The sequence below is a fragment of the Microcebus murinus genome, chromosome 18 (assembly GCF_040939455.1).
Source record: "Microcebus murinus isolate Inina chromosome 18, M.murinus_Inina_mat1.0, whole genome shotgun sequence".
Classification (NCBI taxonomy): domain Eukaryota; kingdom Metazoa; phylum Chordata; class Mammalia; order Primates; family Cheirogaleidae; genus Microcebus; species Microcebus murinus.
This window is the reverse complement of record NC_134121.1, coordinates 41,788,763-41,810,178: the sequence shown is the minus strand read 5'-3', so window position 1 is coordinate 41,810,178 and position 21,416 is coordinate 41,788,763. Positions and strand designations below refer to the sequence as shown.

Sequence of the window (21,416 nt, the reverse complement as noted above, 5' to 3'; positions counted from 1 at the left end):
TGCTTACTGCGGCACTATGCCCATTCTTGACATCTCAATCTCATCACAACCCTATGATGTTAGTCCCGTTTTCACAAAGTAGGAAACAGTCTGAGAGGTAGATTTGCTCAGGGCCACACACCTAGCCAGGACCAAGATAGGATCCACCTGGCTCTAAACAAGGTGGCTCCTGGGGAAGCCTGCAGGCAGGGAGGGAGGAGGCAGTGTCCTGGGACTCCAGGCTCCACGCTGCCCCTGGTGTGGGCCGTGGGGGCGGAGGGGGTGGGCGAGTGGAGCCTGAGAGGCTCAGGGTTCTGAGTGGCTGGGATCCCAGAGCTCAGGCCCCAGCTCCAGGCCCCCAAAACAGTCAAGGCCTACACAGCCCAGCGCCTCCCCTCACCCCCCAATCCTGGGATGGAGACCTTAATCTGCCCTGATGCCTGGCGGGGGGGTGGGGGTGGGGGCATTTTTCTCTGACTTGTCATCTGTTCACTTGAACGGGTCAGGCAGGGGGCGGAGTGTTCCAGGAAACGCTCCCACTGGCTCTGCCCTCCTGTGACTTCGAGGCTGGGCTGTGTGATGTTCACTCCTTCCCCATCTCAGCACTGCCCTCCTCTCCCTCAAGAGGCCAGGCAGAGGAAGGGGTTGCTTTTTTTGTTCCGAGTTCATAATTTTAATTGGCTCAAATTACAAGGGTCCTCAAGGAGGCCCTCAGAGAAAGGAAACAACCTGGGAGAGGCAGAGACACACTGCCAGCACCCACCACGCCCCACCTGCCACCCATTCCCCCACAACTTTGTATAGTAAAAGGTCCCAGACCCTTTAAAAAATCCTTAAAAACCATGTTGAGAGCAGGCAGACGAAGGGCTCTTTCACCTTAACACTGGTGACAGGCAGCCCTGACCTGTCCTGCCCAGGGCCCTGGCCCTTCCAACCAGGTCTGAGGTTCCCATCCCAGACTCTGCCCCTGGCAGGGTAGGGGACAGAAATCTCCTCCTCCAGGAGGTGGGGACACCCCATGGAAATAAGAACAGGACAGACCCCACTTCTTCCGGCCAGCAGAGTCCCCGAGTCTGAGCACTCGACCCTCCACCTGCCCAGGGCGGTGGCTCCAGCACAGAGTGGCTCAGTGGATGGTGGCAGCTTGGGGCCAGGTCCTGTGTGAACAGCAGGAAGCCCAGCTGCCCCCCTTTCTGGCTCTGGAGGCTGTGGCGACAGGACCCTGGCCTGCAGGGTGGGCAAGGAGGCATGGTCACACGCGCGCCCCCAGCTCTCCGATGCGCTGCCGCAGGTGAAAGGCAAATTCAAACATGGTGGCGGCGAGGCTCTGGTGGATGAGGTACCGGGGCAGGCGGCCCTGGGGGAAGGCAGGCAAAAGTTACATGACGACTTGTCCTCAGCAGGAGCTCTGCCCTCACAGGTGGCACCAGCAGGGGTGCTCTGGGCCAGAATGCAGGTGCAGCTCTGGAATCCAGCCTGGGCCACCCCCGCCCCCAGCCCTGGCAGGAAGAACATGCTGTGCCCAGGTCTTGGCACCAGCCACACAAACAGACCCGGGCGAGGCTGGGCGGGCAGCCAGCCACCCCTCCTCGGGACCTCGGGAATCAGAGGTAAGAAGAGGGGTAGGTGCCCTACAGCAATCAGGGCTAAATGACCACTAGGACCTTGCCCCAAATTTTTAAGTAAGAAAGGAGGCAGGGGAGACCCTGAGCATGGTAGAGAACCCCGAGGTCATTCAGCCACCAAGTCAGCAGCAGAGTCCTCTCCACGCCACGAGGCCCGCCTGGCAGCGCCCAGCACCCCACCTTGAGATCTGTGTTGAGAATCCAGATGAAGGTGCAGACTCGGGGGTTACTGGCCGACTTGAGCACGATGAAGCCCCCGGGGCCATTCTCTCCCCTAAGGAGAGAGGCATCATTGAGGGGACTTTGGAACTGAGCAAGTTTCATGCCCCTGACAACCACATACCCCGTTCTTGGCCCAGCTTGGACTAGAGTGGAAGAGGGAAGGCAGACACTGGTTTAGAAACTACCTTGTTTGAATAAGGCTTAGCACAAGTGTTCCAGAGGCTGCAGTATCAGCCCTCCACCCTCATCCACTCTCTGATGCTGCAGTCCTCCTATGACAGCCTGCTAGTGTTTGCATACCCCTGGTGACAGGGAGCTCACCACCTTCCGAGCCCTTATCCACTAGCCCCAGAGATCCCAGGTCAGCTCTGGCTATGATGGAGGGGGCTGAGCTGGCGCTTCTCACTTGGGGCACCTTCTCAGGAGGGGGCAGTCAGGGTCTGGGCTGTACAGTTCACATTCCCTAGACATTTCATTCCCATAGCCCACCGAGCATGCTTCAGTCCACGCCACAGACAAGGACCACCCAGGGAGGAAGTGAGCTTGTCCTGTCACCCAGCAAGTCTGCCAAGACCAGAGCCCAGTCTCATATTCAAAGACCAGTGCTCTCTGCCGGAGCCCCAGGAGGGGGTGGGGAGGATCGAGTTCTATGGGAGGGGGCCACCCACAGCACTGCAGTCTCAGATCAGACAGTGGGGAAGATTTGGAGGAAGCCCAGGGACAGGCAGCAGGAAGACTATGAGTATTCTCCCTTTGGGGGACTTCTGAGCTGCTCCAGGAGAAAGGCAAAGCAGCAGGGACAGGGCAAAGAGGAGGAAAGGAGACCCGTGTCTCCTTAGGCAGGAAAATGACACCCAGAGCTCAGCACCTCTGGCTCAGGTCCAACAGCCCAGCTAACCACGTGGCTCCCAGGCCTCTCCCCTGCACTGGTCCCCACCTACATTCCAGCCCCGGCCAGCTACCCCCTGCACACATTCCCACCAGCCTTGGTGGCTTGGTTCCAGTACCCCAGCCCCCCTAACCCCCGCAGACAGAGCAGCAAGATTAGCGGGATTAGGGGCTGGGAGGGGCAGAGCCCAGTGGGACAGGGAACAGGAACGCAGCCTCAGCGGGAGAAACTGCCTGGGCTATACACAGTGTACCCTGCACCGCTAGTGCTTGGGGGAAGGGGCTGGCTGGGATGACCCCGGGCAAGGCGAGGCTCACCTGACGTATTTGTGGGTGGCAGGCTTGGCGCTGTGTATGGTGGCAATGCCTGAGGACAGGTATCTGTCCCTGCGCCGCTCAATGCGCCGGACATTCACAAAGTCCCTGGGGGAGGGAGGGTTAGATGGGGCCGCTGAGCCCAGGATCCAAGTGCAGCAGGCCTGACGAGAGGAGGGTGCTTGTCGGGTGCTCACCTGGGGGAGACCACGCCACCCGCAGCCCCTGCAGACACGTCATAGGAGACGAGGGTGTTGTCTTCTACTCGCTGTAGGATCTGAGGGCCGTCAGGGGAGACGTGAGATGCAGCCCACCCCAGGGAAAACCCAGGGACAGGAACACCCCAGGCCAGCCTCCCCTCTGCCTAGGTTGTCGTGCTGGGAGCTGTCGCCATTCACAGGTCCTGGGCCGGCGCTCTGTGCGCATTCCTCCCTCCCGCCCTCCTGGCCTCTCCAGGAGGTGCTGTGACCATCGTCCCCGACTTACAGATGGGGAAGCTGAGGCACAGAGTGGTTTGGTGACACAGTCCAGGTCTCCTGCAGCCTGACTATGCCCTGATCCATGTCATGAGAGGTGGCCAGGCTGGGCTCACCTGGCAGGCGGTCACCGTCTTGTTCCACAGCACCATCCTCTCGGGCTGTAGCATCACCTCCTGGTACACCAGCTCCGCAGGGCAGGGCAGGAAGGTCTGGGCAGGGAGGCCAGATATGCTTGGGTACCCCAGCCCTTCCCTCTTGGTTGGGGGGCTCTGCCAGAGGGCCCCTCAGCCCCTTCCTGGAGCCCCAGACGGAGCAGGAGGCTCCAGGATACGCACTTCCCGCACTCACCTTGAGGATGAACGTCTTGCCATGAAAGGGAACCTCAATGGTGTACACAGTGTCCCCATATTCCTGTGGCAGGGACAGGAGGGTAGCAGGGAGGAGGGTGGAGAGCAGGTGGAGGGCACAGGGGTGGGCTGGTGGCACAGGAAGGGTGACAGGCAGGGCAGGTTTTCTACAGCTCAGGGTGAAGACTACAGGACTTTGGGGGTATCTGAGCAGCCGTTACCAAACGGTGGTACTAACCAATGTGCGGCACAGAGGAGAAACAGGCTTTGATATTCAGTTAAAAGGCAAGAGCATAGCCGCGGCTGTGACCCCTAAAAGCCGTATCTCCAGGCCGACAGGGCTGCCAAGGGAGCTGGCCAGAAAGAGGGACTGGGGAGGTTTCCCTGTTTCCCAAGCTCTCTGCAATCTTTGTAGATAATGTTGTTTTGATCATGAAATAAAACACTGCACACAGGATAGAAGCCTGGCTTCCCCTTCAAAGCCTAGACCCCAGGGAGCAGGGCGGCAGGGAGGGGAGGACGGGGTGGGGGCTGGAGGGGAGACATCCCACCAGGCCCCCTGCCCAGTGGCCAGCCCCGGGCCCCGGCTCCCTCTCTTGGGGCAGGAATCTGTTTCTAAGCCATGTAATCCTGGGTTCATTTCTCAGGCCTCAGAAAAGGAAGAAGAAACACACATGGGAGGGGCAGGTGGCAGAGGGGCTTCTTACATTATTCTTCTCGAACTTCCAGTTCTCCTCCTGGGCCAAGATCTGGTCTACCACTGCTGTGGCCTCCTTCCCCTGGCGGATGTACTCCCGCTCCTGGCCAGGAGGGGCAGGCAGGAAGGGGTCAGCCTGGGGCCTGCACCCTACCTTGTCTGTGGCCTGTTCTGGATACTCCACACACCCCTGGAGGAGCCTGACCCACCGTGTCTGGGGCCTGGGCTGGCCTCCCGGGCACTGCCTGGCATTCGTGCTGCCCGAGGACTAGCCTCTACTGGGAACCCCCTGCCCACCCTGGCCCAGCCCGGTGCTGGCCCTTGTGCGGGTGCCTTTCCCAGGGCAGGGGCGGGGTAGGCAGCCAAATACCTGGGCAGAGAAACTTTTCTTCCCAGTAACTTCTTCATCTGATTCATTGTCAGACCCTGCAGAAAACAAGCATGATGACAATGGCAAGGGGCGGGGAGAGAGTGCAGGGAGGTAGTGGGGGTCGGGTACGTGAGTGCAAGATGTGGGGGAAAAAGCGTGTGGGAGAGGGTTGCTGGCTTTCCCCAGGGAGCCTGCTAGAAGGAATAGAAAGAACAGACCTGGCCCACCCCGCTCCTCACGAGGCCCCTCCCTGAAGGCAGCTCTGCCACCCACCCGCCCTCACCTGCAAAGGATTCTGGGGGTGAATAGAACTGGCCCTCAGACAGAGCACCGGAGAACAGCAGGGGTCCACGGGCGACAGCAGCCTGGGCAGCAAGATACCCTGGAGGGGATATGGGCAGCCATCGTCCCAGACCAAGGACAGTCATGCCTCAGCAGCCTGGGGCACCCCCATCCTAGGCTCACTCCAGGCTCTTGGAGGCTGCTCAGACCCTGCTCACTCGGGGGAGGGATGACCCTTGCCACAGCTCCCAGTCCCCAGCACTCACATCGTTCCTCCTCGGCCTCCTGGGGTAGGACTTTGAAGTCGAGGAACCATGTCTCCAACCAGGCGAGGACAAAGGACACAATGGGGAGCAGGTAGCCGAATGCCCCTTTGCTGAGCAGCTGTGGAGGGAGGGGGGTGAGCTCAATGGCAGGGGTCAGCGGTCACCCCAAACCAGAGTCTTCTCCTGGGGTCACCAACTCTGGCCAGCCAAACTGGCATAGACCCTGTGCCTGGGACCAGCTGCTTGGGAACCCTCTGTGGCACATGCCCCTGAGAAGCATTAATTAAGTCTGCAGCAGGGTAAACTGAGGTTAGGCTGGAGGAAGAACTTCCTGATTCTTGGGGTTGCAGGGGGATGAGTGGGGGAAGCAGGTGAAGATGATTCCTTAGAGGTATCAAAGGACTGGATTGCCCTCTCCCCAATCCTGACAACAGCGACAGAGAAATCAGAGAAATGGTCCTTTTTTAGGAGAAGCCCATCCCTTAGGCCACATGCCCACCAGACCAGCCAGACCCTGAGCCACTGACCTCAGAGAGGATGACCTTGACAATGAGGAATGCGCTGGACACCAGTGTAGTGACCTGCCCAGGGGAGGCAAGGAGGGAGAGAAGGAAAGCAGAGGCTGGGGAGTGAGTCCGCCTCCATCCCATCCCCTGCACCAGCCCCGCCAGGGCCCAAGAGCTGCCAGGAAAGTGGCATCTTACCGCAATCACCCACCAGTGCCGGAGTCGCAGCACGGCGTAGCCCAGGAGCAGTCCAGAGAAGCGGAAGAAGGCCAGGACCTGGAGGGGGGTGTGACCTAAGCCATCACAGAGAGCCAACACCCCCACCCTGCTGCAGGATGGACTCCCCTCCATCCTGCTCCCCCATGTCCCTCCAGGGGGGTGGGCATGCCCCAGGAGAGAATGGCTGAGCTAGCGTTCCTTTGGGACAATTTGGATGTGACCTCCTTGGACAAAGGTCTCATCTTCTCCCTCCCACTTGGGGCTCTCTGAAAGCAGGGCCTCGCTGAGGAAGCCTTCTGAAGACTGAGGGCTCCTGGACAATGGGATCAGACTGGACAGGAGTTACAGAAAGAAGAGAACCCAGCTGGAGTCATTCCTCCCCTGTCCCCCCTCCCCCCCAGGGCCCCAGGATCTCCTAAGGCCACTCACAAAGATGTCAAAGAAAGAGGTTTTAAAGTTGTAGTGGATGATCTCCTGCTCCAGGTTCTTCTGGATGCCCGTGTTGGTCTGGGAGAGGGACAGGGAGAGAGGAAGAGCTCTGCAGGCAGAACCAAGTCCCTGGGGCTGCCCCTCACCTCCCAGACTGGCGGGGAGCTAGGGGAGTGTAGAAGCTAGAGGAGAGGCTGTAAGTGCTAAGCCACCACCCCACAGGGGCCCCTGAGGCACCAAGGGAGCTCAGCCAGAGGCCCCAGACCCCAGGCACCAACAGCATTCCTCCATGGGCCCAGGCAGCCCTGGAGGGCAAAGCAGGGCTCAAGTACACTGCCCAGGGAGGGGTAGGCTGTGGGCTGTGCAGGGGAAGCAGTGGGCCCTAAACGGGGTGTGGGAGCCTGCCTCTCATGCAATTCCATCTCCCTCCCACACCGGGGTGCTCCATCTTCCCAGCCAACAATCCATCTGGGGTGACGGGCCAGGGATGAGTAGTGGTGTCAGACGGAGCCTCAGGTGGCAAATCAGTTGATTAGGTTTGTGCTTAATGGGCAAAATCCATCACACTGCTGCAGAGGATAACATGGAGAGTGAGCAGGCATGTCCTTGCCCGTCCCTACCCAGCACACCATACATTTTTACCAGGACCCCTGAGACCTTGGCCTGGACTCCAGTGTCCAGGGGTCTGGGGGATGAGGTGGTCTGGAAGGGCACCAGGGGCCAGACTGCAGCCTGACTCCACAGAAGGAATGGGGTGGCAGGCCTATGCTTCTGCAGGTGGGGGCACTAGCACCGCCACCCCTGGAGAAGGGAGGACACAAGGGGACTCTGGGGGATGGAGCACAGGAACCCTGAGAAAGGAGACCCTTTATAACCACCTAGGCTGGAGCTTCGGATCTTTGGCTGGTCACCCGAATTTTCGGGGTGTTTGTTAAAGATACAGATGCTCAGGCCACCAAGTCTGAATATCAGGATGAGACTCTGAGCATGTGGGATCTTTTTTTATTTTTTTTTGAGACAGAGTCTCACTTTGTTGCCCAGGCTAGAGTGAGTGCTGTGGCGTCAGCCTAGCTCACAGCAACCTCAATCTCCTGGGTTCAAGCGATCCTCCTGCCTCAGCCTCCCAAGTAGCTGGGACTACAGGCATGTGCCACCATGCCCAGCCAATTATATATATATATGTTGGCCAATTAATTTTCTATTTATAGTAGAGACGGGGTCTCGCTCTTGCTCAGGCTGGTTTCTAACTCCTGACCTCGAGCAATCTGCCTGCCTCGGCCTCCCAGAGTGCTAGGATACAGGCGTGAGCCACTGCGCCTGGCCGTGGGATCTTTTTGAAGCTACCAGGTGATTCTGATGCTCAGAGAAGGAGCCCACAGTCTGCAGAGCTCCCTGCTGACACTCAAACGCCACCACACATGCCACCACCTCTACCTCCAGACCACCTGAGCCCCATAAAACTCGACATCCTCTGGCCCACTGATGAGGCCCCCAGCTCTGACACCCACCCCAGCCCAGTCAGCCCTCCTCTGATTCCTTAGACAGCTCCTTCGTGGGCTCCACAGCCCCTCTCACGCTCACAGTTGATGTCCCTGAAGTCTGTCCTCTGCCCTCTTCCCCCCCAGCCTGGGTACCCACCAGAGCTGACTGGATCAGGACTCGAGAGAGGCAAGTTTTAGTCCCTGCTTTGCCAGTCTCTGGCTTCAAGACCCCACGCTGGTCACAGCCCTAATGGGGTCTTTGTATCCACTCAATACAGACATAGTCAGGGAACTAAAAGTACATATGCTCCAAAATATGAAAATAAAAGTATAAAACTGAAAATTAATAAAATTCTAATTAAATCTCTGCCAAGTGAAACATCAGGTTTGACTCTACTAATTGTCAAATCCAGTATTCTGAAAGTTTTCATTACATTTGAAAACAATTTGTTAGATTCTCTCACTTTGCAAGAATTCCAGAGTATTAATGATGACTGCAGAGCAAGTACAGCTGACATGGCCAAATAACTTCAAAAGTAAAGTTATCAAAATGTTTTCAGCTCTTCCTTCGCAAGGAAATATGTATTGAATGTAGGAGACAGGTAAATTTTAGGGTTTGCCCTGATGTTGGGTGGGACCTTCAAAAGGAAGTGTTCCTAACACCTCAGAAGCTCTGCCAAAGGCTCCGAATCTTGCTGGGTCTTGGGTTTTCTGTCAGTAAGATGGCCTCCAAGGCCCTCCATGCTGTGGCCCCATCTCGCTGAAGGTGCCTGCTCATCTCCGGTGTACAAAGTACAGTCATCCTCAGAGCCCTGTCCTTCCCTCCAGCTCAACATGTCCAGAATCAAACATACCCTCTTTGTCCCTAAACCAGCCCCTTCCCCAAACTCCTCACTTTTTTTTTTGGAGAAAGAGTCTCACTCTGTCTCCCAGGCTGGAGTGCTGTGTGTTAGCCTAGCTCAGAGCAACCTCAAACTCCTGGGCTCAAGCAATCCTCCTGCCTCGGCCTCCCAAGTAGCTGGGACTACAGGCACATCCCACCACACCAAGTTAATTTTTCTGTTTTTTATACAGACGGGGGTCTCACTCTTGTTCAGGCTGGTCTTGAACTCCTGAGCTCAAGTAGTCCTCTCGCCTCGGCTCGGAGGGAAATCATACTAGGATTACAGACGTGAGCCACCATGCCAGGCCCCCAAACTCCATACTTCTATCGAGAAAGACATCATTTCCCTGTCACCCAAGCTTGAGGCCTGGAGGAAGGGTCCTTGCCATCCAGAACTCTGATGGCGAGCCCATGCTGCCCAGGGAAAATGAGGGAGGCTGAGAGGCTGAGCCCCTCGCTGAGCCACAGTCAGTACCTACGATGAGCTGGGACTGGACCACACCAGAAATGTCCTGCTCCCAGGGCTCCTGCCTCCGTGGGCTCTGCCCCATCAGTGCCCAGAGACCAGATCAGGCCCCCACCAGCTAGACTGTGCTCCTGAGGGTGGGCCGAGCACTGTGTGTGTGGGGTGGGGGTGGGGGTTGGGACCCTGCACCTTCTCCAGAGCACCAGGCAGCATCTTGCCAAAACTGGAGCCACGGCCACTGGCAACTGGGAGCTTTTACTGTTTCGCTCCCCACTGTACCCTCTGCTTTTAGCACAGTTCCTGGGACACAGCAGGGACTCAAAACATGTTTAGTGAATGAATGAATGAACAAACAAACGAATGAACTAGAGCCCAAGAGCAATAGGACAGAAGACAACAGGTTCCAACAGCTGCATCGGAGCCCGCCTCCTTTCTCGGCAACCTCCACTAGGGGGCGGCATGGCGCGGAGGCCAAGGGCGAGCTCCGGGCCGGGTCGGCTCAGCACAGCCTCCCTCACACACTCGCGGAGGGACCCTGGCCAAACGACTCCACCCCTCTGAGCCCCATCTCCTTCACCCACAAGATGAGAACCGCTATTCTCCGTTTTCCCCAGACAGCCAACCTCGTGGGGGACGCAGCCCTCCCATGTGGCAGGTGCCCCTGCCGCGCCCCCACTCACGTTCAGCTCAATGATCCAGAGCAGGGAGATGAAGAGCAGGTCGAAGGTGACAAAGAGACAGAAGGTGCGGCGGACATCAGAGATGGCCCGGCGCTTCTCCGGAGGTGGCGGGAGGAAGTGCGACGAGAGGCTCTGGCTGTGGGACAGCGACGAGCCCAGGGAGGCCACGGCGGGCAGGCTGCGCTCCAAGTCTCGGGCCAGCTCCCGGGGCAGTTTGCTCATCCTGGTGGGCCCCACCTCAGGGCGGGCAGGGCGGGGCCTCAGCGGCACGGCTGCGGGCGAGGCAGAGGGGCCGGTCAGGGCCCTGGAGGTCCCTTCGCACCCAGCTCCCAGGCGACCCATTTGTCCCCAAACACATCTGACCCCACTCCCACCCTGTCTCAACCGCGCGGCCCAGGGCACTCTTCCCAAATTGCCTGCCCCGGCCTGGCTGGGGGGGTTGAAGGGGGATGGGGGGGTTGAGCATCCTTCTCTCTGTCCTTGCCCTCCCTGCCCCAAAGCCCAGGGCCCCAAAGTTCACCCTTGGAGGGCTCTGGGGGCACCTACCCGCCTCCCCAATGCCTGGGGGCACAGCCTGCTCCTGCCAAGCCCAGCTCTGAGCTCCCACTCTGGTCCTGTCAACAGCCTCTTGGCCTGCCCCCACCCCTAGGAGAAGAGGGCCCCAAGCTCTGTTCTTTGTTTTCCAAGCACAAAGCCACTTTCCCTCCCAGCAGCCAGCCCTGCCCTCCCACCCCCTCATCCATGGCAACTGGGAGGGCCTTCCTAGAGCTGTCTGTGTGCTTGGAGCTGGGACAGGGCTACCGAGCAAGGACATCACCGTCCCCCTCTCGCTCCTCCACACTCCATAGGACCGCCACCATCATCTCTGCCTGGACAGCTGCAATCCGCTCCTAGGGGGTGGGCCTCCAGGCTGCCCCCTCACCCTCCAGCACCATGTCTCCACGGCGCAGTGGTGCAAAGAAAGCTCTCCAAAGCGTCAACCAGGTCCTGCCCCCCCAACCCACCAGGGCTGCCCACCATTCTCAGGCCAATGGGCCCCTCCTCACCAGGCCCTTTCAGTCCAGGCTGCCCAGTCTAGCCCATCTTACTGCTCTTCTTACGCCCCGTCTCACTGCCACTACCACTCTGACCTTCCTTTAGACCCCTGAACACAGGTGCTCTGTCCTGTCTCAGAGCCCTGTACCTGGCTCTCCCCCATGTCTGGAATGTTCTCCCCCAGTCCTTTCAACTGGCAGTCAAAGTCCTGTCCTCAGAGCCTCCCAGCCTCTTGCCCCACTCACAGAATATTATATCACACTGCTTTACTTTCTTCAGTGACCTTGTCACTACCTCAAGTTATCTTCCTTACTGTTTGATTTTACCGTCGACCCTTTCTCTCGCTAAACCGAAAACTCTGTGGCTGCAGGGGCGTTATCTGACTTGGTCACTGCCATGTTCCCAGTGCCCAGCACAAACCCTGTAACATAACAGGTGCTTCATAATTGACTGTTGAATAAATGAAGTTTCCAGAGGGTCTCCTGGCGCTCAGCTCTACGCTGTGTAGCGGAGAAGACCAGGGCAAACCCCGAAGCAAGTAAGAGCCAGCCACTCCAAAGTGGACCAGCGTCCTGCCGCCCAATGTCTACGTGTCCACAGCCATGTTCGTGCCCACACAGGGCAGGGGTGATTCCTCCTATTTTACAGATAAAACAGCCATCAGAGAGATGAAAGGATGTGCCTAATCCCTTAAGATCCTGCGCCAACATGGGGCTTTCACGAACTCTAAATGGAAAAGGAACCCTGGAGCAGCCCCTCCCTGACAGGGGCACTCGCCCAAGGCCACTCCCTGGTACCACAGTCTTGGAGTGCCCATGACAAGTTCATCTCAACAGTACTGGGGGGAGCTAAGCCCGGCTCTGGAACAAGGCAGTCAGTAGAGGGGACGTGACAGGCCGCCGGCCATGGGACCCCCAAGATCCATCAGCCGGCTCAGTGCCAGACTGCACACACAGCACATCCCTCACCATGACCGCCACAGCTCCAGGGCAGGTGACATTTCCCTGTCTCTAATAGCCCTTTTGTGTCCTGCCAGACCTGTCTCCCTCCCTCTCTCTCTTTATTTCTCTCTGTCTCTTTCCTGTATCTGTCACAAAGTAACTTTCCATCTGTGCTTTGTGACTTTTTATCCTTCTCCTTTTCCCACAGCTGTTATTTTGGGGTTTTTTGTTTGTTTGCTTAAGACGACAACAATTGATTATCTCACACTTAAGAGGCTAGAAGACGGAAATCAAGGTGTCCTTAGGCCCACGCTCCCTCTGCATCCCCCTTGCCTCTTCCTGGTGTCTGGGGTTTGCTGGCAATCTGGCCTTCCTCGGCCTGCAGCTACATGACTCCAGTTCTGTCTTCATTGTCACATGATGCCCTCCCTGTGCGGGTCTTCACGTGGTCATCTTAGAAGCACGCCAGTCATACTGGATTAGGGGCCTGCTCTACCCTGGTATGACTTCATCTTAACTGATCACATCTATAATGACCCCACTTTCAAGAAAGGTCACATTCTGCAGTAGAGGGGTCAGGACTTCAACTTATCTTTTTGTGGGGAGCACAGTTCAACAACACAAAACAGGGTGTGTGGAGGTGGAGCTGTAAGAAAAAAACAAAAAAGAGAGAGAGAAAAAAAAACCCCATAACAGTAACGTACCTCTTTAGTGTGTGGCCTATCCTTTTTTTATACAAAGGAACAAATACCTGTATATATTTCTTATATCCCTTCTTCTTTCTTTCTTTCTTTCTTTTTTTTTTTTTAAGAAACAGGGTCTCCCTTTGTCGCCCAGGCTGGAGTGCAGTGGCACAAACATAGCTCACTGTGGCCTCGAACTCCTGGGCTCAAGTGATGCTCCTGCCTCAGCCTCCTGAGTAGCTGGGACTATAGGGTCACACCACCACTCCCAGCTATCCCTCCTTACGTGTAGGACAGCTTCCGATAGATGTTCTTCTGCATGTTATTTTTTCACTTAACAGTATATCCTAGAAATCACTCCATCTCAGTTTTATATTCTTTTATAGAGCTGCTTAGTACTCCATTTTATAGACAAACCACAGTTTATTCAGTCTCTTATGAATGAGCATTTAGATGTGTAATTATCAGAAATGCTGCAATGAATAACCTTGCATAAATATACCCTCGTGTTGTTGGAAGTGTATCTTCAGGACAGATTCCTGGAAGTGGTATTGCTGGGTCAAACTGCATATGTAGCTTTGCTGGGTATTGCCAGTTCCCTTTGCAGTTTGCATTCCCACCAGCAATGTATGAGAATGCCTGTTTCCCCACAACCCACAGAATGTATCGTCATCCGTGTCTGTCTGTATTTTTCCCCGTCTGGGTCTTCCTCTCCATCTCGCTCCCATTTCTGAGTCTTTCTCTCCACCCCCATCAGTCTCTCCCCCCTTTTCTCTCTCTCTCCCCCTCCCCCTTCACTTCTCTATCTGTATCATCCCCTCACCCCCCACTTCCTGCCTCACTTCTGGGTGCTGTAGCTTCCCTCCTCTGGTCTGCTTCTATGTCTGTCTGTCTTTCTCACTGGCTTTCTCCCTCCCTCCCTGGGGACAGGACTTGGGTGGCAGCAGCTTGGGTGTGAGACGCACTTGGAGTGGCAACTGCACTGACACTCACACGCCCAGACATCCCTGTCGAAGCGAGAGACGCAGATGGGGCTAGAGCAGAGGTGTCACGAGAGGCTGGGAGAGCTGAAGATGCCAGGGGGTGCGGGAGCCAAGCGTGGGGGCTTGGAGCAGGGGTGGGGGCTGCTGGCCAAGAGTCAGAGAAAGGGGGTTCCACACCACTCTCCCACGGAAAGCAGCTCAGAGTCCAAACGGGAGCCAGTGCAGTAGACAGAGCACCGGTCCAGAGTTAAGAGACCCGCAGCCCGGTCCCTGGGCAGCCACTGATCTGAGTAACTTTGCACAAGTCCTTCTCATCAACCTCTGTTTATCTGGGGAAAAAGGTCAGTGGTTTTTCAAACCCCTCTTTTTAAGCAAGAGAAACTTAAAAATAAGTAAACCCTTACTTAAAACATCAGTATATAAAACAGACAAAGACCTTACTGCTATGGGTGAAGGTGGCTGTAGAGTGCCACCATCAGCCTTTCCTCAAATTCCAACATCACCCGAGGCCTCCCTGGCTGCAGTCTGGAAATGTGGCTCACTCGGATGTCTTCGAAAGGCCTTTGAGCTCCATCAAACAACCTGCCAGTCTACACGGTGAAAACCCGCCTTGGCCTGGAACTGCCCCTAGCCATCAGTCCCCAAAGCACTTGTTCTCTGGCTGACTCCAGGCCACCAGGCCCTAGAGGGCAGAGGCAGGCAGCTGCCACCAGAACAGTGAGTGTCAGCCCCCACCCTGCCACGCCCACCCTCCTGACAGGGGAAGGCAGGAATGAGCACTTTGAGGCTGGAGAGAGCAGGGCTGCCACCCCCTGCCAAGTCCACCGCCTGCTGTCACCAGCCCCTCCCAAGCGCCTTCAGAGGTATCAAGTGGGGAGCAGGACATGTGTCCTGAAGGAGTCTGCCTGTTTGTGGAAGCTGACCTGCTAAGACTTTCGGAGGGGGGAGGAGGAAGGAGAAAGGGAGGCGATCAGAGATTTTGGAGAGGGAAGGGTGGGGAGGGGTGGGTGGTCAGGTGTCTGGGCACAGTGGATCATTCCCGAGGCGAAGGGGAGGGGAGGTACGGGCCCTCAGATGCCTTCTCATGACTTCTCTTTCTCGGCCCCAGGATGTATTAATACAGTCTTGCTTGCGATAAGGCCTTGGATAGCGTACAGGACTCCAGGCAAACAACAGGAGGTGGCTGGTATGGGGAAAAGGAATGGACTCTGAGGTCCGGGTTCAAATCTCAGACTGTCCCCTTCCTGGCTGTGTGATCTGGGGCAAAGTAAAACCATTCTAAAACTCGGTGTTCTCTGCTGCATTATAAAAGGTAATAATAATATACTTAATGCTACTGAACTGTACTCTTAAAAATGGTTAAAATGGTAGATTCAATGTTATATATATTTTACCATGACTTAAAAAAAAGGCAACAAGAGCTCCTGCCTCATAGGGCTGGTATTTAGGCAAGTGTCACGAGGGAGTATGGCACGTGCTGGTCAGTGGTGGCTGAGAGGGGACGAGTAGCCTGCAAGACCTTTCAGGTAGGAGGGAAATGAACGGGGAGGGAGTTAGAATACACTACAGTGACCTGGAATAAAAATCACCCTGCTACCCAGGCTGTGCCTTCTTAAAAACAAAAACAAAAATCTACACAAAATCACCCTGAAGGGGCTGGGTTCCAATCTGAACTCTGCAATTCACCTGCTGTGTGACCCAGAGCAAGCTCCCTAAGTCTCTGGTCTGGCTCCCGAATCGATACCCAGCGATGACCCAGGTTCCCAGGCAGTGTGGACTCTCCAAATCCTCTACTGAGGCGGGGGTGACAGGAGACACAGACTCAACACTCGCCCCCCACTCTGCATTCCTCAGCAAATGCTAGCACCAGCCCCACCCTGGCTATGGGGGCTTCCCAAGGGGTCCCTAACTCAGTACAAATCAGGGGGGGTCAGTGAAGGCAAGAGAGAACTGGACCCCAAGCCAGGGGAAGAGCCAAACCTTCAATTCCCACCCTGTTAGTCACTTAACCTCACTGTGCCTCAGTTTTCTCCTATGTAAAATGGGGCTAATAATCTTTATTACACAAAGATTAAGTGACTTATTCAAAGCAGTGGCCTAGAGCAGATCCTGACAGCGTGGTCACTGTGTGAGGGTTAGCTATTATTACTTTCCTCCCTCTTCTCCAGATTAAGAGAGGGTTTTGAGCTCCAACTGCCCGGTGACATGGCTTCAGGCCAGGCCTGGGGTTGTTCTGAGTCAAGCAGCCCCTGTGAACACCAGGTTACCGGAGACTCCACAGATGGGTGGAAGGCAGGGCCCTGTGGAGGAGGCTAGCTCTGGCCCACGTCCTGCTGCTGGCCAGCCCAGGAGGGTGCTGGTTCAGGGAAGGCAGGACAGCAGACCAAACAGGCTGGAAACCACCCAGATGGGCCAGTGCAAAAGAAACCTGGCTGGCAGTGGCCTGCAGTGGCAACCTTCGGACATGTTCTCCTTAACACATCATGCCCCTCCCAAGAGCAGGGGTGAGAACCCACCAGGGAAGGAACAGACCGGAGCTCTGGGAGAGCTGCCCATGCTCCCCCAGCCAGAAAGGCGCAGAGCTGACCCCAGGGCCACGTGGGCCTCCCCATACTGGGCTGAAATGGACTAAACACAAGGTTGTTGCCCCCCTGCCTTTGTGCCCTCCCTCCACATCTCACCCATCAGCAAATCCTGTGTCTCTTCCTTCAAAACCCAGCTAGTATCTGCCCACTGCTCACCTAGCACAATGTTACCCTGTCCAGGCCATCATCTGTCACCTGCTTCCTGACCTCCTCCTTGTCCTAGCCCCCCGAGTCTGCTGTCAACACAGCAGCCAGAGGGATCCTGTTAAAAGTCAGACCACATCTCTCCAATGTCCCAAACCTCTGGTGGCTTCCCCAGAGTAAAGGCCAAAGTGCCCACCTGGCCTACAAAGTCCCCCCTCCCCCTTAAACCTTCCACTCCAGCCACGCTGGTCCCTCGCTGTCCTTGGACACATCACGCACGCTCCTACCCCAGGGCCCTGGCACCTGCTGCTGAGGCGGGAGCTCCTCTCCAGGTCTCAGTACTGCTTGCTCCTCACTCCACCTGGTCTCTACGCAAATGGGGATACACCTCTCCTGAACCCCTCTTGAGACCTCACCCTTCGTCTCTTCCTGTGCTGTATTCTTCTTCACAGCACTTGTCACCCCTGACATATGACACGTCCACTGGTCTTCCGCTGGCATGCAAATCCCACAAGAGCAGGGACTTCCTGAGCTTTGCTCACGCTGCGGGTGCAGTAGCAGAACCACGCCAGGCTCGCAGTGGATGCTCAGGGAATGAGCTCGACTATTTACACCCTTCCCTACAGCAGCACCTGCCCACGTAGGCAAGGACTCACACCCAGCCCTGGAGGAGGAGCCTCTTCCTTCCAGACTGCCCCTCCCAGCGCTGGACTCTACCCTCTGCTGGCATCCTGCCCTGCCCAGGGCCCAGGCACCCCTCTACAGTAAGGCAGGGGGGTGATATCCTGGGCACCCTCCTGTCCCCTGAGCCCTAACTTGCAGGGAAAAGACTCCAGGTGAAGTTAAATCCCTTTGATGAGGAGGGTCAAGAAGCAGGAAGGACTCGCCCCTCAGTGGGACCCCAGCACTCTGCTCTCGCTATGGGGGTGGACACCCACTCCTTACTCTCCTGACCATTGGCTGCTCCCAGGGCACCCCACAACCAGTCTTCTTCCTGTGCCTCAGCTCCCTGTCTCCTCGTTCTGGAATGGGATCCTCCCTCTGGGGGACTCCAACCCTTCAGAGGCTTGTTCAAATGTCACCTCCTGGCAAAGCTTTGCCTCACCCTCCAAGCTCCCCTGACCTTTCAGGACTCTGGATTAGCCCTTCCCTTATCACAGCTAGACTTGAGCCTCAAAGCTGTCTCCCCTCGAGTGCCTGAGACACAAGTCACAGTGCCCAGCCACTTACATGTCTAATAAGTGAGCTGGTTTATGGATCTGTCATGTCCACCCAGGCAGCAAAGGATGTGGGTTTGAGGGTTGGGCATAAGACCCAGAGTGAAAAAGCCAAGGCCATCATCCCTTAGGCAGTGTGGTCTTGACCAAATCACTCAGTCTTCTTATCTGTAAAACGGGGGGAGTATAGTGCCTAGTTCACAGTGCTTGAAAGGACAAGAACCAGCACATGCACAGTGCCTGTGCCTAATTAATGGTAGCTATTGCTACTATTGCCCTCCACGGGCACAGTGTCAGAGGCGGGGCCCTGGGCCAGGCATAGCATAGCATTTTGCCTAAACTGAGAGTCCCAACAGTACTGCTGGAGGGAAGGATGGGCCCAGGCCTCGGGAAGCTGACCTAGGATGGCACATTTTGGGTTCTCCTGTAATTTAGGGTTCAGTGACCCATGCCATCAGCCTTGGGACAGTTGGCCTACTGGCCCTACCCCATCCCACCCACAGAGGGTTCAGGAAGTCCCCTGGAGAAGTGTGAGTGTAAAGAGAGGAGGGCACAGCTGCAATGACAAATAAGATCTCAAAGCTGAAGACTGGCTTCGTTTCTCCTTTCCTTCTGGGGAAGCGGAAGGGGAAGAGTCAAGCCAAACAGAAACAAGATTCACCGCCACTCACTCCTCCCCGCAGCCGGGGAAGCTTTATGGGTACAGTTTACTGAAACTCTAACGAACTGAGATCTACTCAGCCCCCCTTTCCCCTCACGCCAGGCCCTTTTAATTGTCAGGGAAGCCCCTGCCCTGCGGTTCCATGACCCCTGGCCTACTCACCCACCCCTCCACCCACCCCTCAGTGCTGCTAGGTAAAACTTGGGGCTGATGGGGTCAAGTTCCCAAGGTCAGTCTGGAAAGGCCCGTCATCTTCAAGATCCCTGCCTTCTCAAGGAAAGCCCCCCACAGGGGTGGGGTGTTTCAGCACAGGCTCCTCCCAGCACCAACCCTAGCAGACAAAAGCAGGATTAGCCTCTTCCCGGTGAGAAAAAGTTCAGGGAGACATACAACTGGCCAGACGGGATGCCTTCCTTGTCCTCTGTCCCACTGATGTGGCAGCTGCCTCCCTGGAGGCTAGAACCCCAAGGCAGTTTCTGAGAGACAGCTTCAGACCTGGAGTCAGGAGAGAGTCCTTTAAATCGCTGCTGAGTGACCTTGACCTTACCTCCCCTGAATCTCTGTTTCCTAACCTATAAAATGGAGTCAACAAGCTCCACCACTCAGTGGAATACATACAAGCCACCAAAAGTACAGGATCTGGGGTCTCACCCGCACTACCCTCTCCTAACAAATCTAGGTGTATGAGAGCTCAGTTTAATGCCACATACAGGGATTGGGAGCCTACAGTGTGCTAGACCCTGTGCAAGTCCCTGGGGCCACAGGACCCTGTTCTGGTCCAACAGGGGCTCCTATTGCAGAAGACTGACATGAATAATCAACATGGTGCCATGTTGTGATCAGTACTTTCAGGGAGGAATGAACAAAGAACCTTTGGCTCCCAGAGAAGGGATCATCTGACCCTGTCTGGAGTGGGTGAGGTCAGGAAAGCCACAGGGAGGAGGGGCCTCTGACCCAGGCCTTGAAGAATCAGTGTCTATCTGCTGGAAGCAAGGAGGAAGGGCATTCCAAGCACGCAATGGAGCGCGAACATCAGCCCAGGCTCCGTTCTAAGGCACAGGCCCAGCCCAAAGGCATGTACAATGATCCTACCTCAGGGGGCCTGGCTTGAAACACCAGGTACTAGGCCTCCAGAGCACGGTCCCAGGGCAGGCTCCTAAAGGCAGCCTCCTAGGGAGGCTCCTAGGCCTCCAGAGCATGGCACAGTCCCGCTGGCTCCTAAATCAGGGGGACACTTCCTCACGGCCATGTGAGGAAAAGAATCAAAAGTCTCAGCAGAGAAAGCTGCCTCTGTCTCAGCGCCATCTCCCCACACCCTTGCATGACCCGCTGGGGCTCTGTTCAGAGGACCCAGCTTTGCCTTCTCCGAGCCCACTCTAGCCTCTACCTCCCTCTGGTAAACTCATCCTCTCGCTTTAAGGGCCCTCACTAATTGTCTGCTCCTGGGAAACTGCCTCGGCCTACCTCTCCCTTGGGTTCCGAGAGCTCTATGTATATTTCTCTAGAATTAATGCTTGCCATGTAACATCATTTACTCATTCCCAGATTTGTTTTCCTGAGCAGACTGACATCAAGTCTGGACCACTGTTACTTTTTCTTTAGAGCCAGGGTCTCGCTCTGTCACACAGACTGGAGTGCAGTGGTGCCATCATAGCTCACTGCAGTCTCAAACTCCAGGTCTCAGCCTGCCAAGTAGCTGGGACTACAGGTAGGCACCACCTCACCTGGCTAATTTATTTTTTGTAGAGACAGGGTCTCACTTTGTTACCCAGACTGGTTGGGAACTCCTGGCCTCAAGTGATCCTCCTGCCTTGGCCTCCCAATCCCAAAGTACTGGGATTAAAGGCCTGAGCCACTGTGCCCTGCCCAGGTCAAGTTTAAACACAGTGAGCTCCATGTGAATTGGAGCTGTCCAACTGGCAGCTGGGCGGCCAAGTCTGGAGCTCCAGGGAAGGGAGGGAAGGGCTGTGCTGAGGCTGCGGGCCAGAGTATTTAGTTGGTGTGAAGCTGAGGCTGTGAGAGGAGATAAGACCACCCAGATTCGGGTGTACAGAGCAAAGGGCTGGGCAACAGAGGAGGACGTGAAGAGGCATTTCTTACCTACTGTCAGAGCAGTAGGAAGCAAATCAGGAGCGACTGATGAGAAAGAGCTAACAGGGGCGGAGAGGGGGACGGTGTCAATTAGGACTGAGTGTCAACAATGTTAAGCACCTCTAAGAACTCAAAGATACTCTAAAGAGCACTTTTGATATCAATTAGGAAGTTATTTACAGCCGTTTCAGAAGGAAGTTAGGGAGACACCGGATGACAATGAGACGCAGACCTACCAGAATGAGTAGATGTTTCCCTCCTCCTCCTCCTCCCAGATCCTGACCCCTCCCCATACTCAACCCTTGCCCCCTAATCCCGCACATTGTCCCATAGCTTCTCCCTTCACAGCCAAGAGGAAGACTTAGGAAGGCGATCCTGGACGCCCTCCTCGGCCCCCTAGGGTGGGCGGGGTCGCCGCCGGTCAGCGCCTTGGGTCGCGAAGCCCGCACCGGGCGAAGTGAGGCCGAGCAGAAGGGGGCGGAACCTGGATGGCGGGGGGTGTGGGAAGGGCCGGACGGAACCCAGGTCGGACACCGGGCAGGGAGGCAGGATCGGCCGGCAAGAGACAACCCACTTACCACCCCCAGTCCCAGTGACTTCTCCAGGACCCACCTGCTCCATGTCAGCCACGGCCCCGGCTCTTGCTGTCCCAGCGCAGTCCTACTCCGCGGCCCCGGCGGCACCTCAGAGCGGAAGAAGATCTCCCAGCGGCGCCACTTCCGCCGCTGAGTCCGCCCCCGAGAGCGAACCGGGGCGCGCGTCTGGCTGCAGTCCCGCCCTTCGCCCCGCCTCAAGCCCTCCGGCGCTGACTAGGAAGCGTCGCCATGGCGGCAAAGGCCAAAGTTAGACAGGAAGAGTGTCTTCCGGGGGTGAGGGAATGGAAAAGAAGCCCAGGGGCGCCATCGTTGTTGGGCCACACTGGCCTGGTACTGTGGAAGAGAA

The 21,416-nt window shown here is 56.4% G+C and overlaps 2 protein-coding genes across 3 annotated transcripts in view; both read right to left on the bottom strand.

Moving 5' to 3' along the window:
* The window catches only part of TCAP (titin-cap), a 60,738-nt gene that overhangs the window by 2,305 nt on the left and 37,017 nt on the right, over window positions 1-21,416 (bottom strand). The window lies entirely within an intron of this gene.
* Window positions 1,016-21,214, bottom strand: STARD3 (StAR related lipid transfer domain containing 3). 2 transcript variants are annotated; one of them, XM_012765901.3, is made up of 15 exons: window positions 21,087-21,214; window positions 10,135-10,406; window positions 6,625-6,702; window positions 6,175-6,252; window positions 5,998-6,051; window positions 5,471-5,588; window positions 5,206-5,304; window positions 4,923-4,978; window positions 4,563-4,655; window positions 3,857-3,919; window positions 3,622-3,717; window positions 3,227-3,306; window positions 3,033-3,137; window positions 1,785-1,878; window positions 1,016-1,336 (listed from the first exon to the last, which is right to left on the bottom strand). In XM_012765901.3, exons 2-15 carry the CDS (start codon window positions 10,354-10,356, stop codon window positions 1,232-1,234), a joined length of 1,341 nt encoding a protein of 446 aa, XP_012621355.1. In that variant the 5' UTR covers window positions 10,357-10,406; window positions 21,087-21,214; the 3' UTR covers window positions 1,016-1,231. The 2 variants fall into 2 exon arrangements, with proteins under 2 accessions (XP_012621355.1, XP_075850659.1); XM_075994544.1 differs by lacking the exon at window positions 21,087-21,214 and adding an exon at window positions 10,681-10,784.

Coding starts and splice junctions, on each gene's coding strand:
- STARD3 (XM_012765901.3), bottom strand. CDS start 10,356: ATGAGCAAACTGCCCCGGGAGCTGGCCCGAGACTTGGAGCGCAGCCTG. Junction 4,979..5,205: donor ACCCCCAGAATCCTTTGCAG/GTGAGGGCGGGT, acceptor TGTTTTCTGCAG/GGTCTGACAATGAATCAGAT. Junction 3,718..3,856: donor GCAAGACGTTCATCCTCAAG/GTGAGTGCGGGA, acceptor CTCCCTGCCCAG/ACCTTCCTGCCCTGCCCTGC.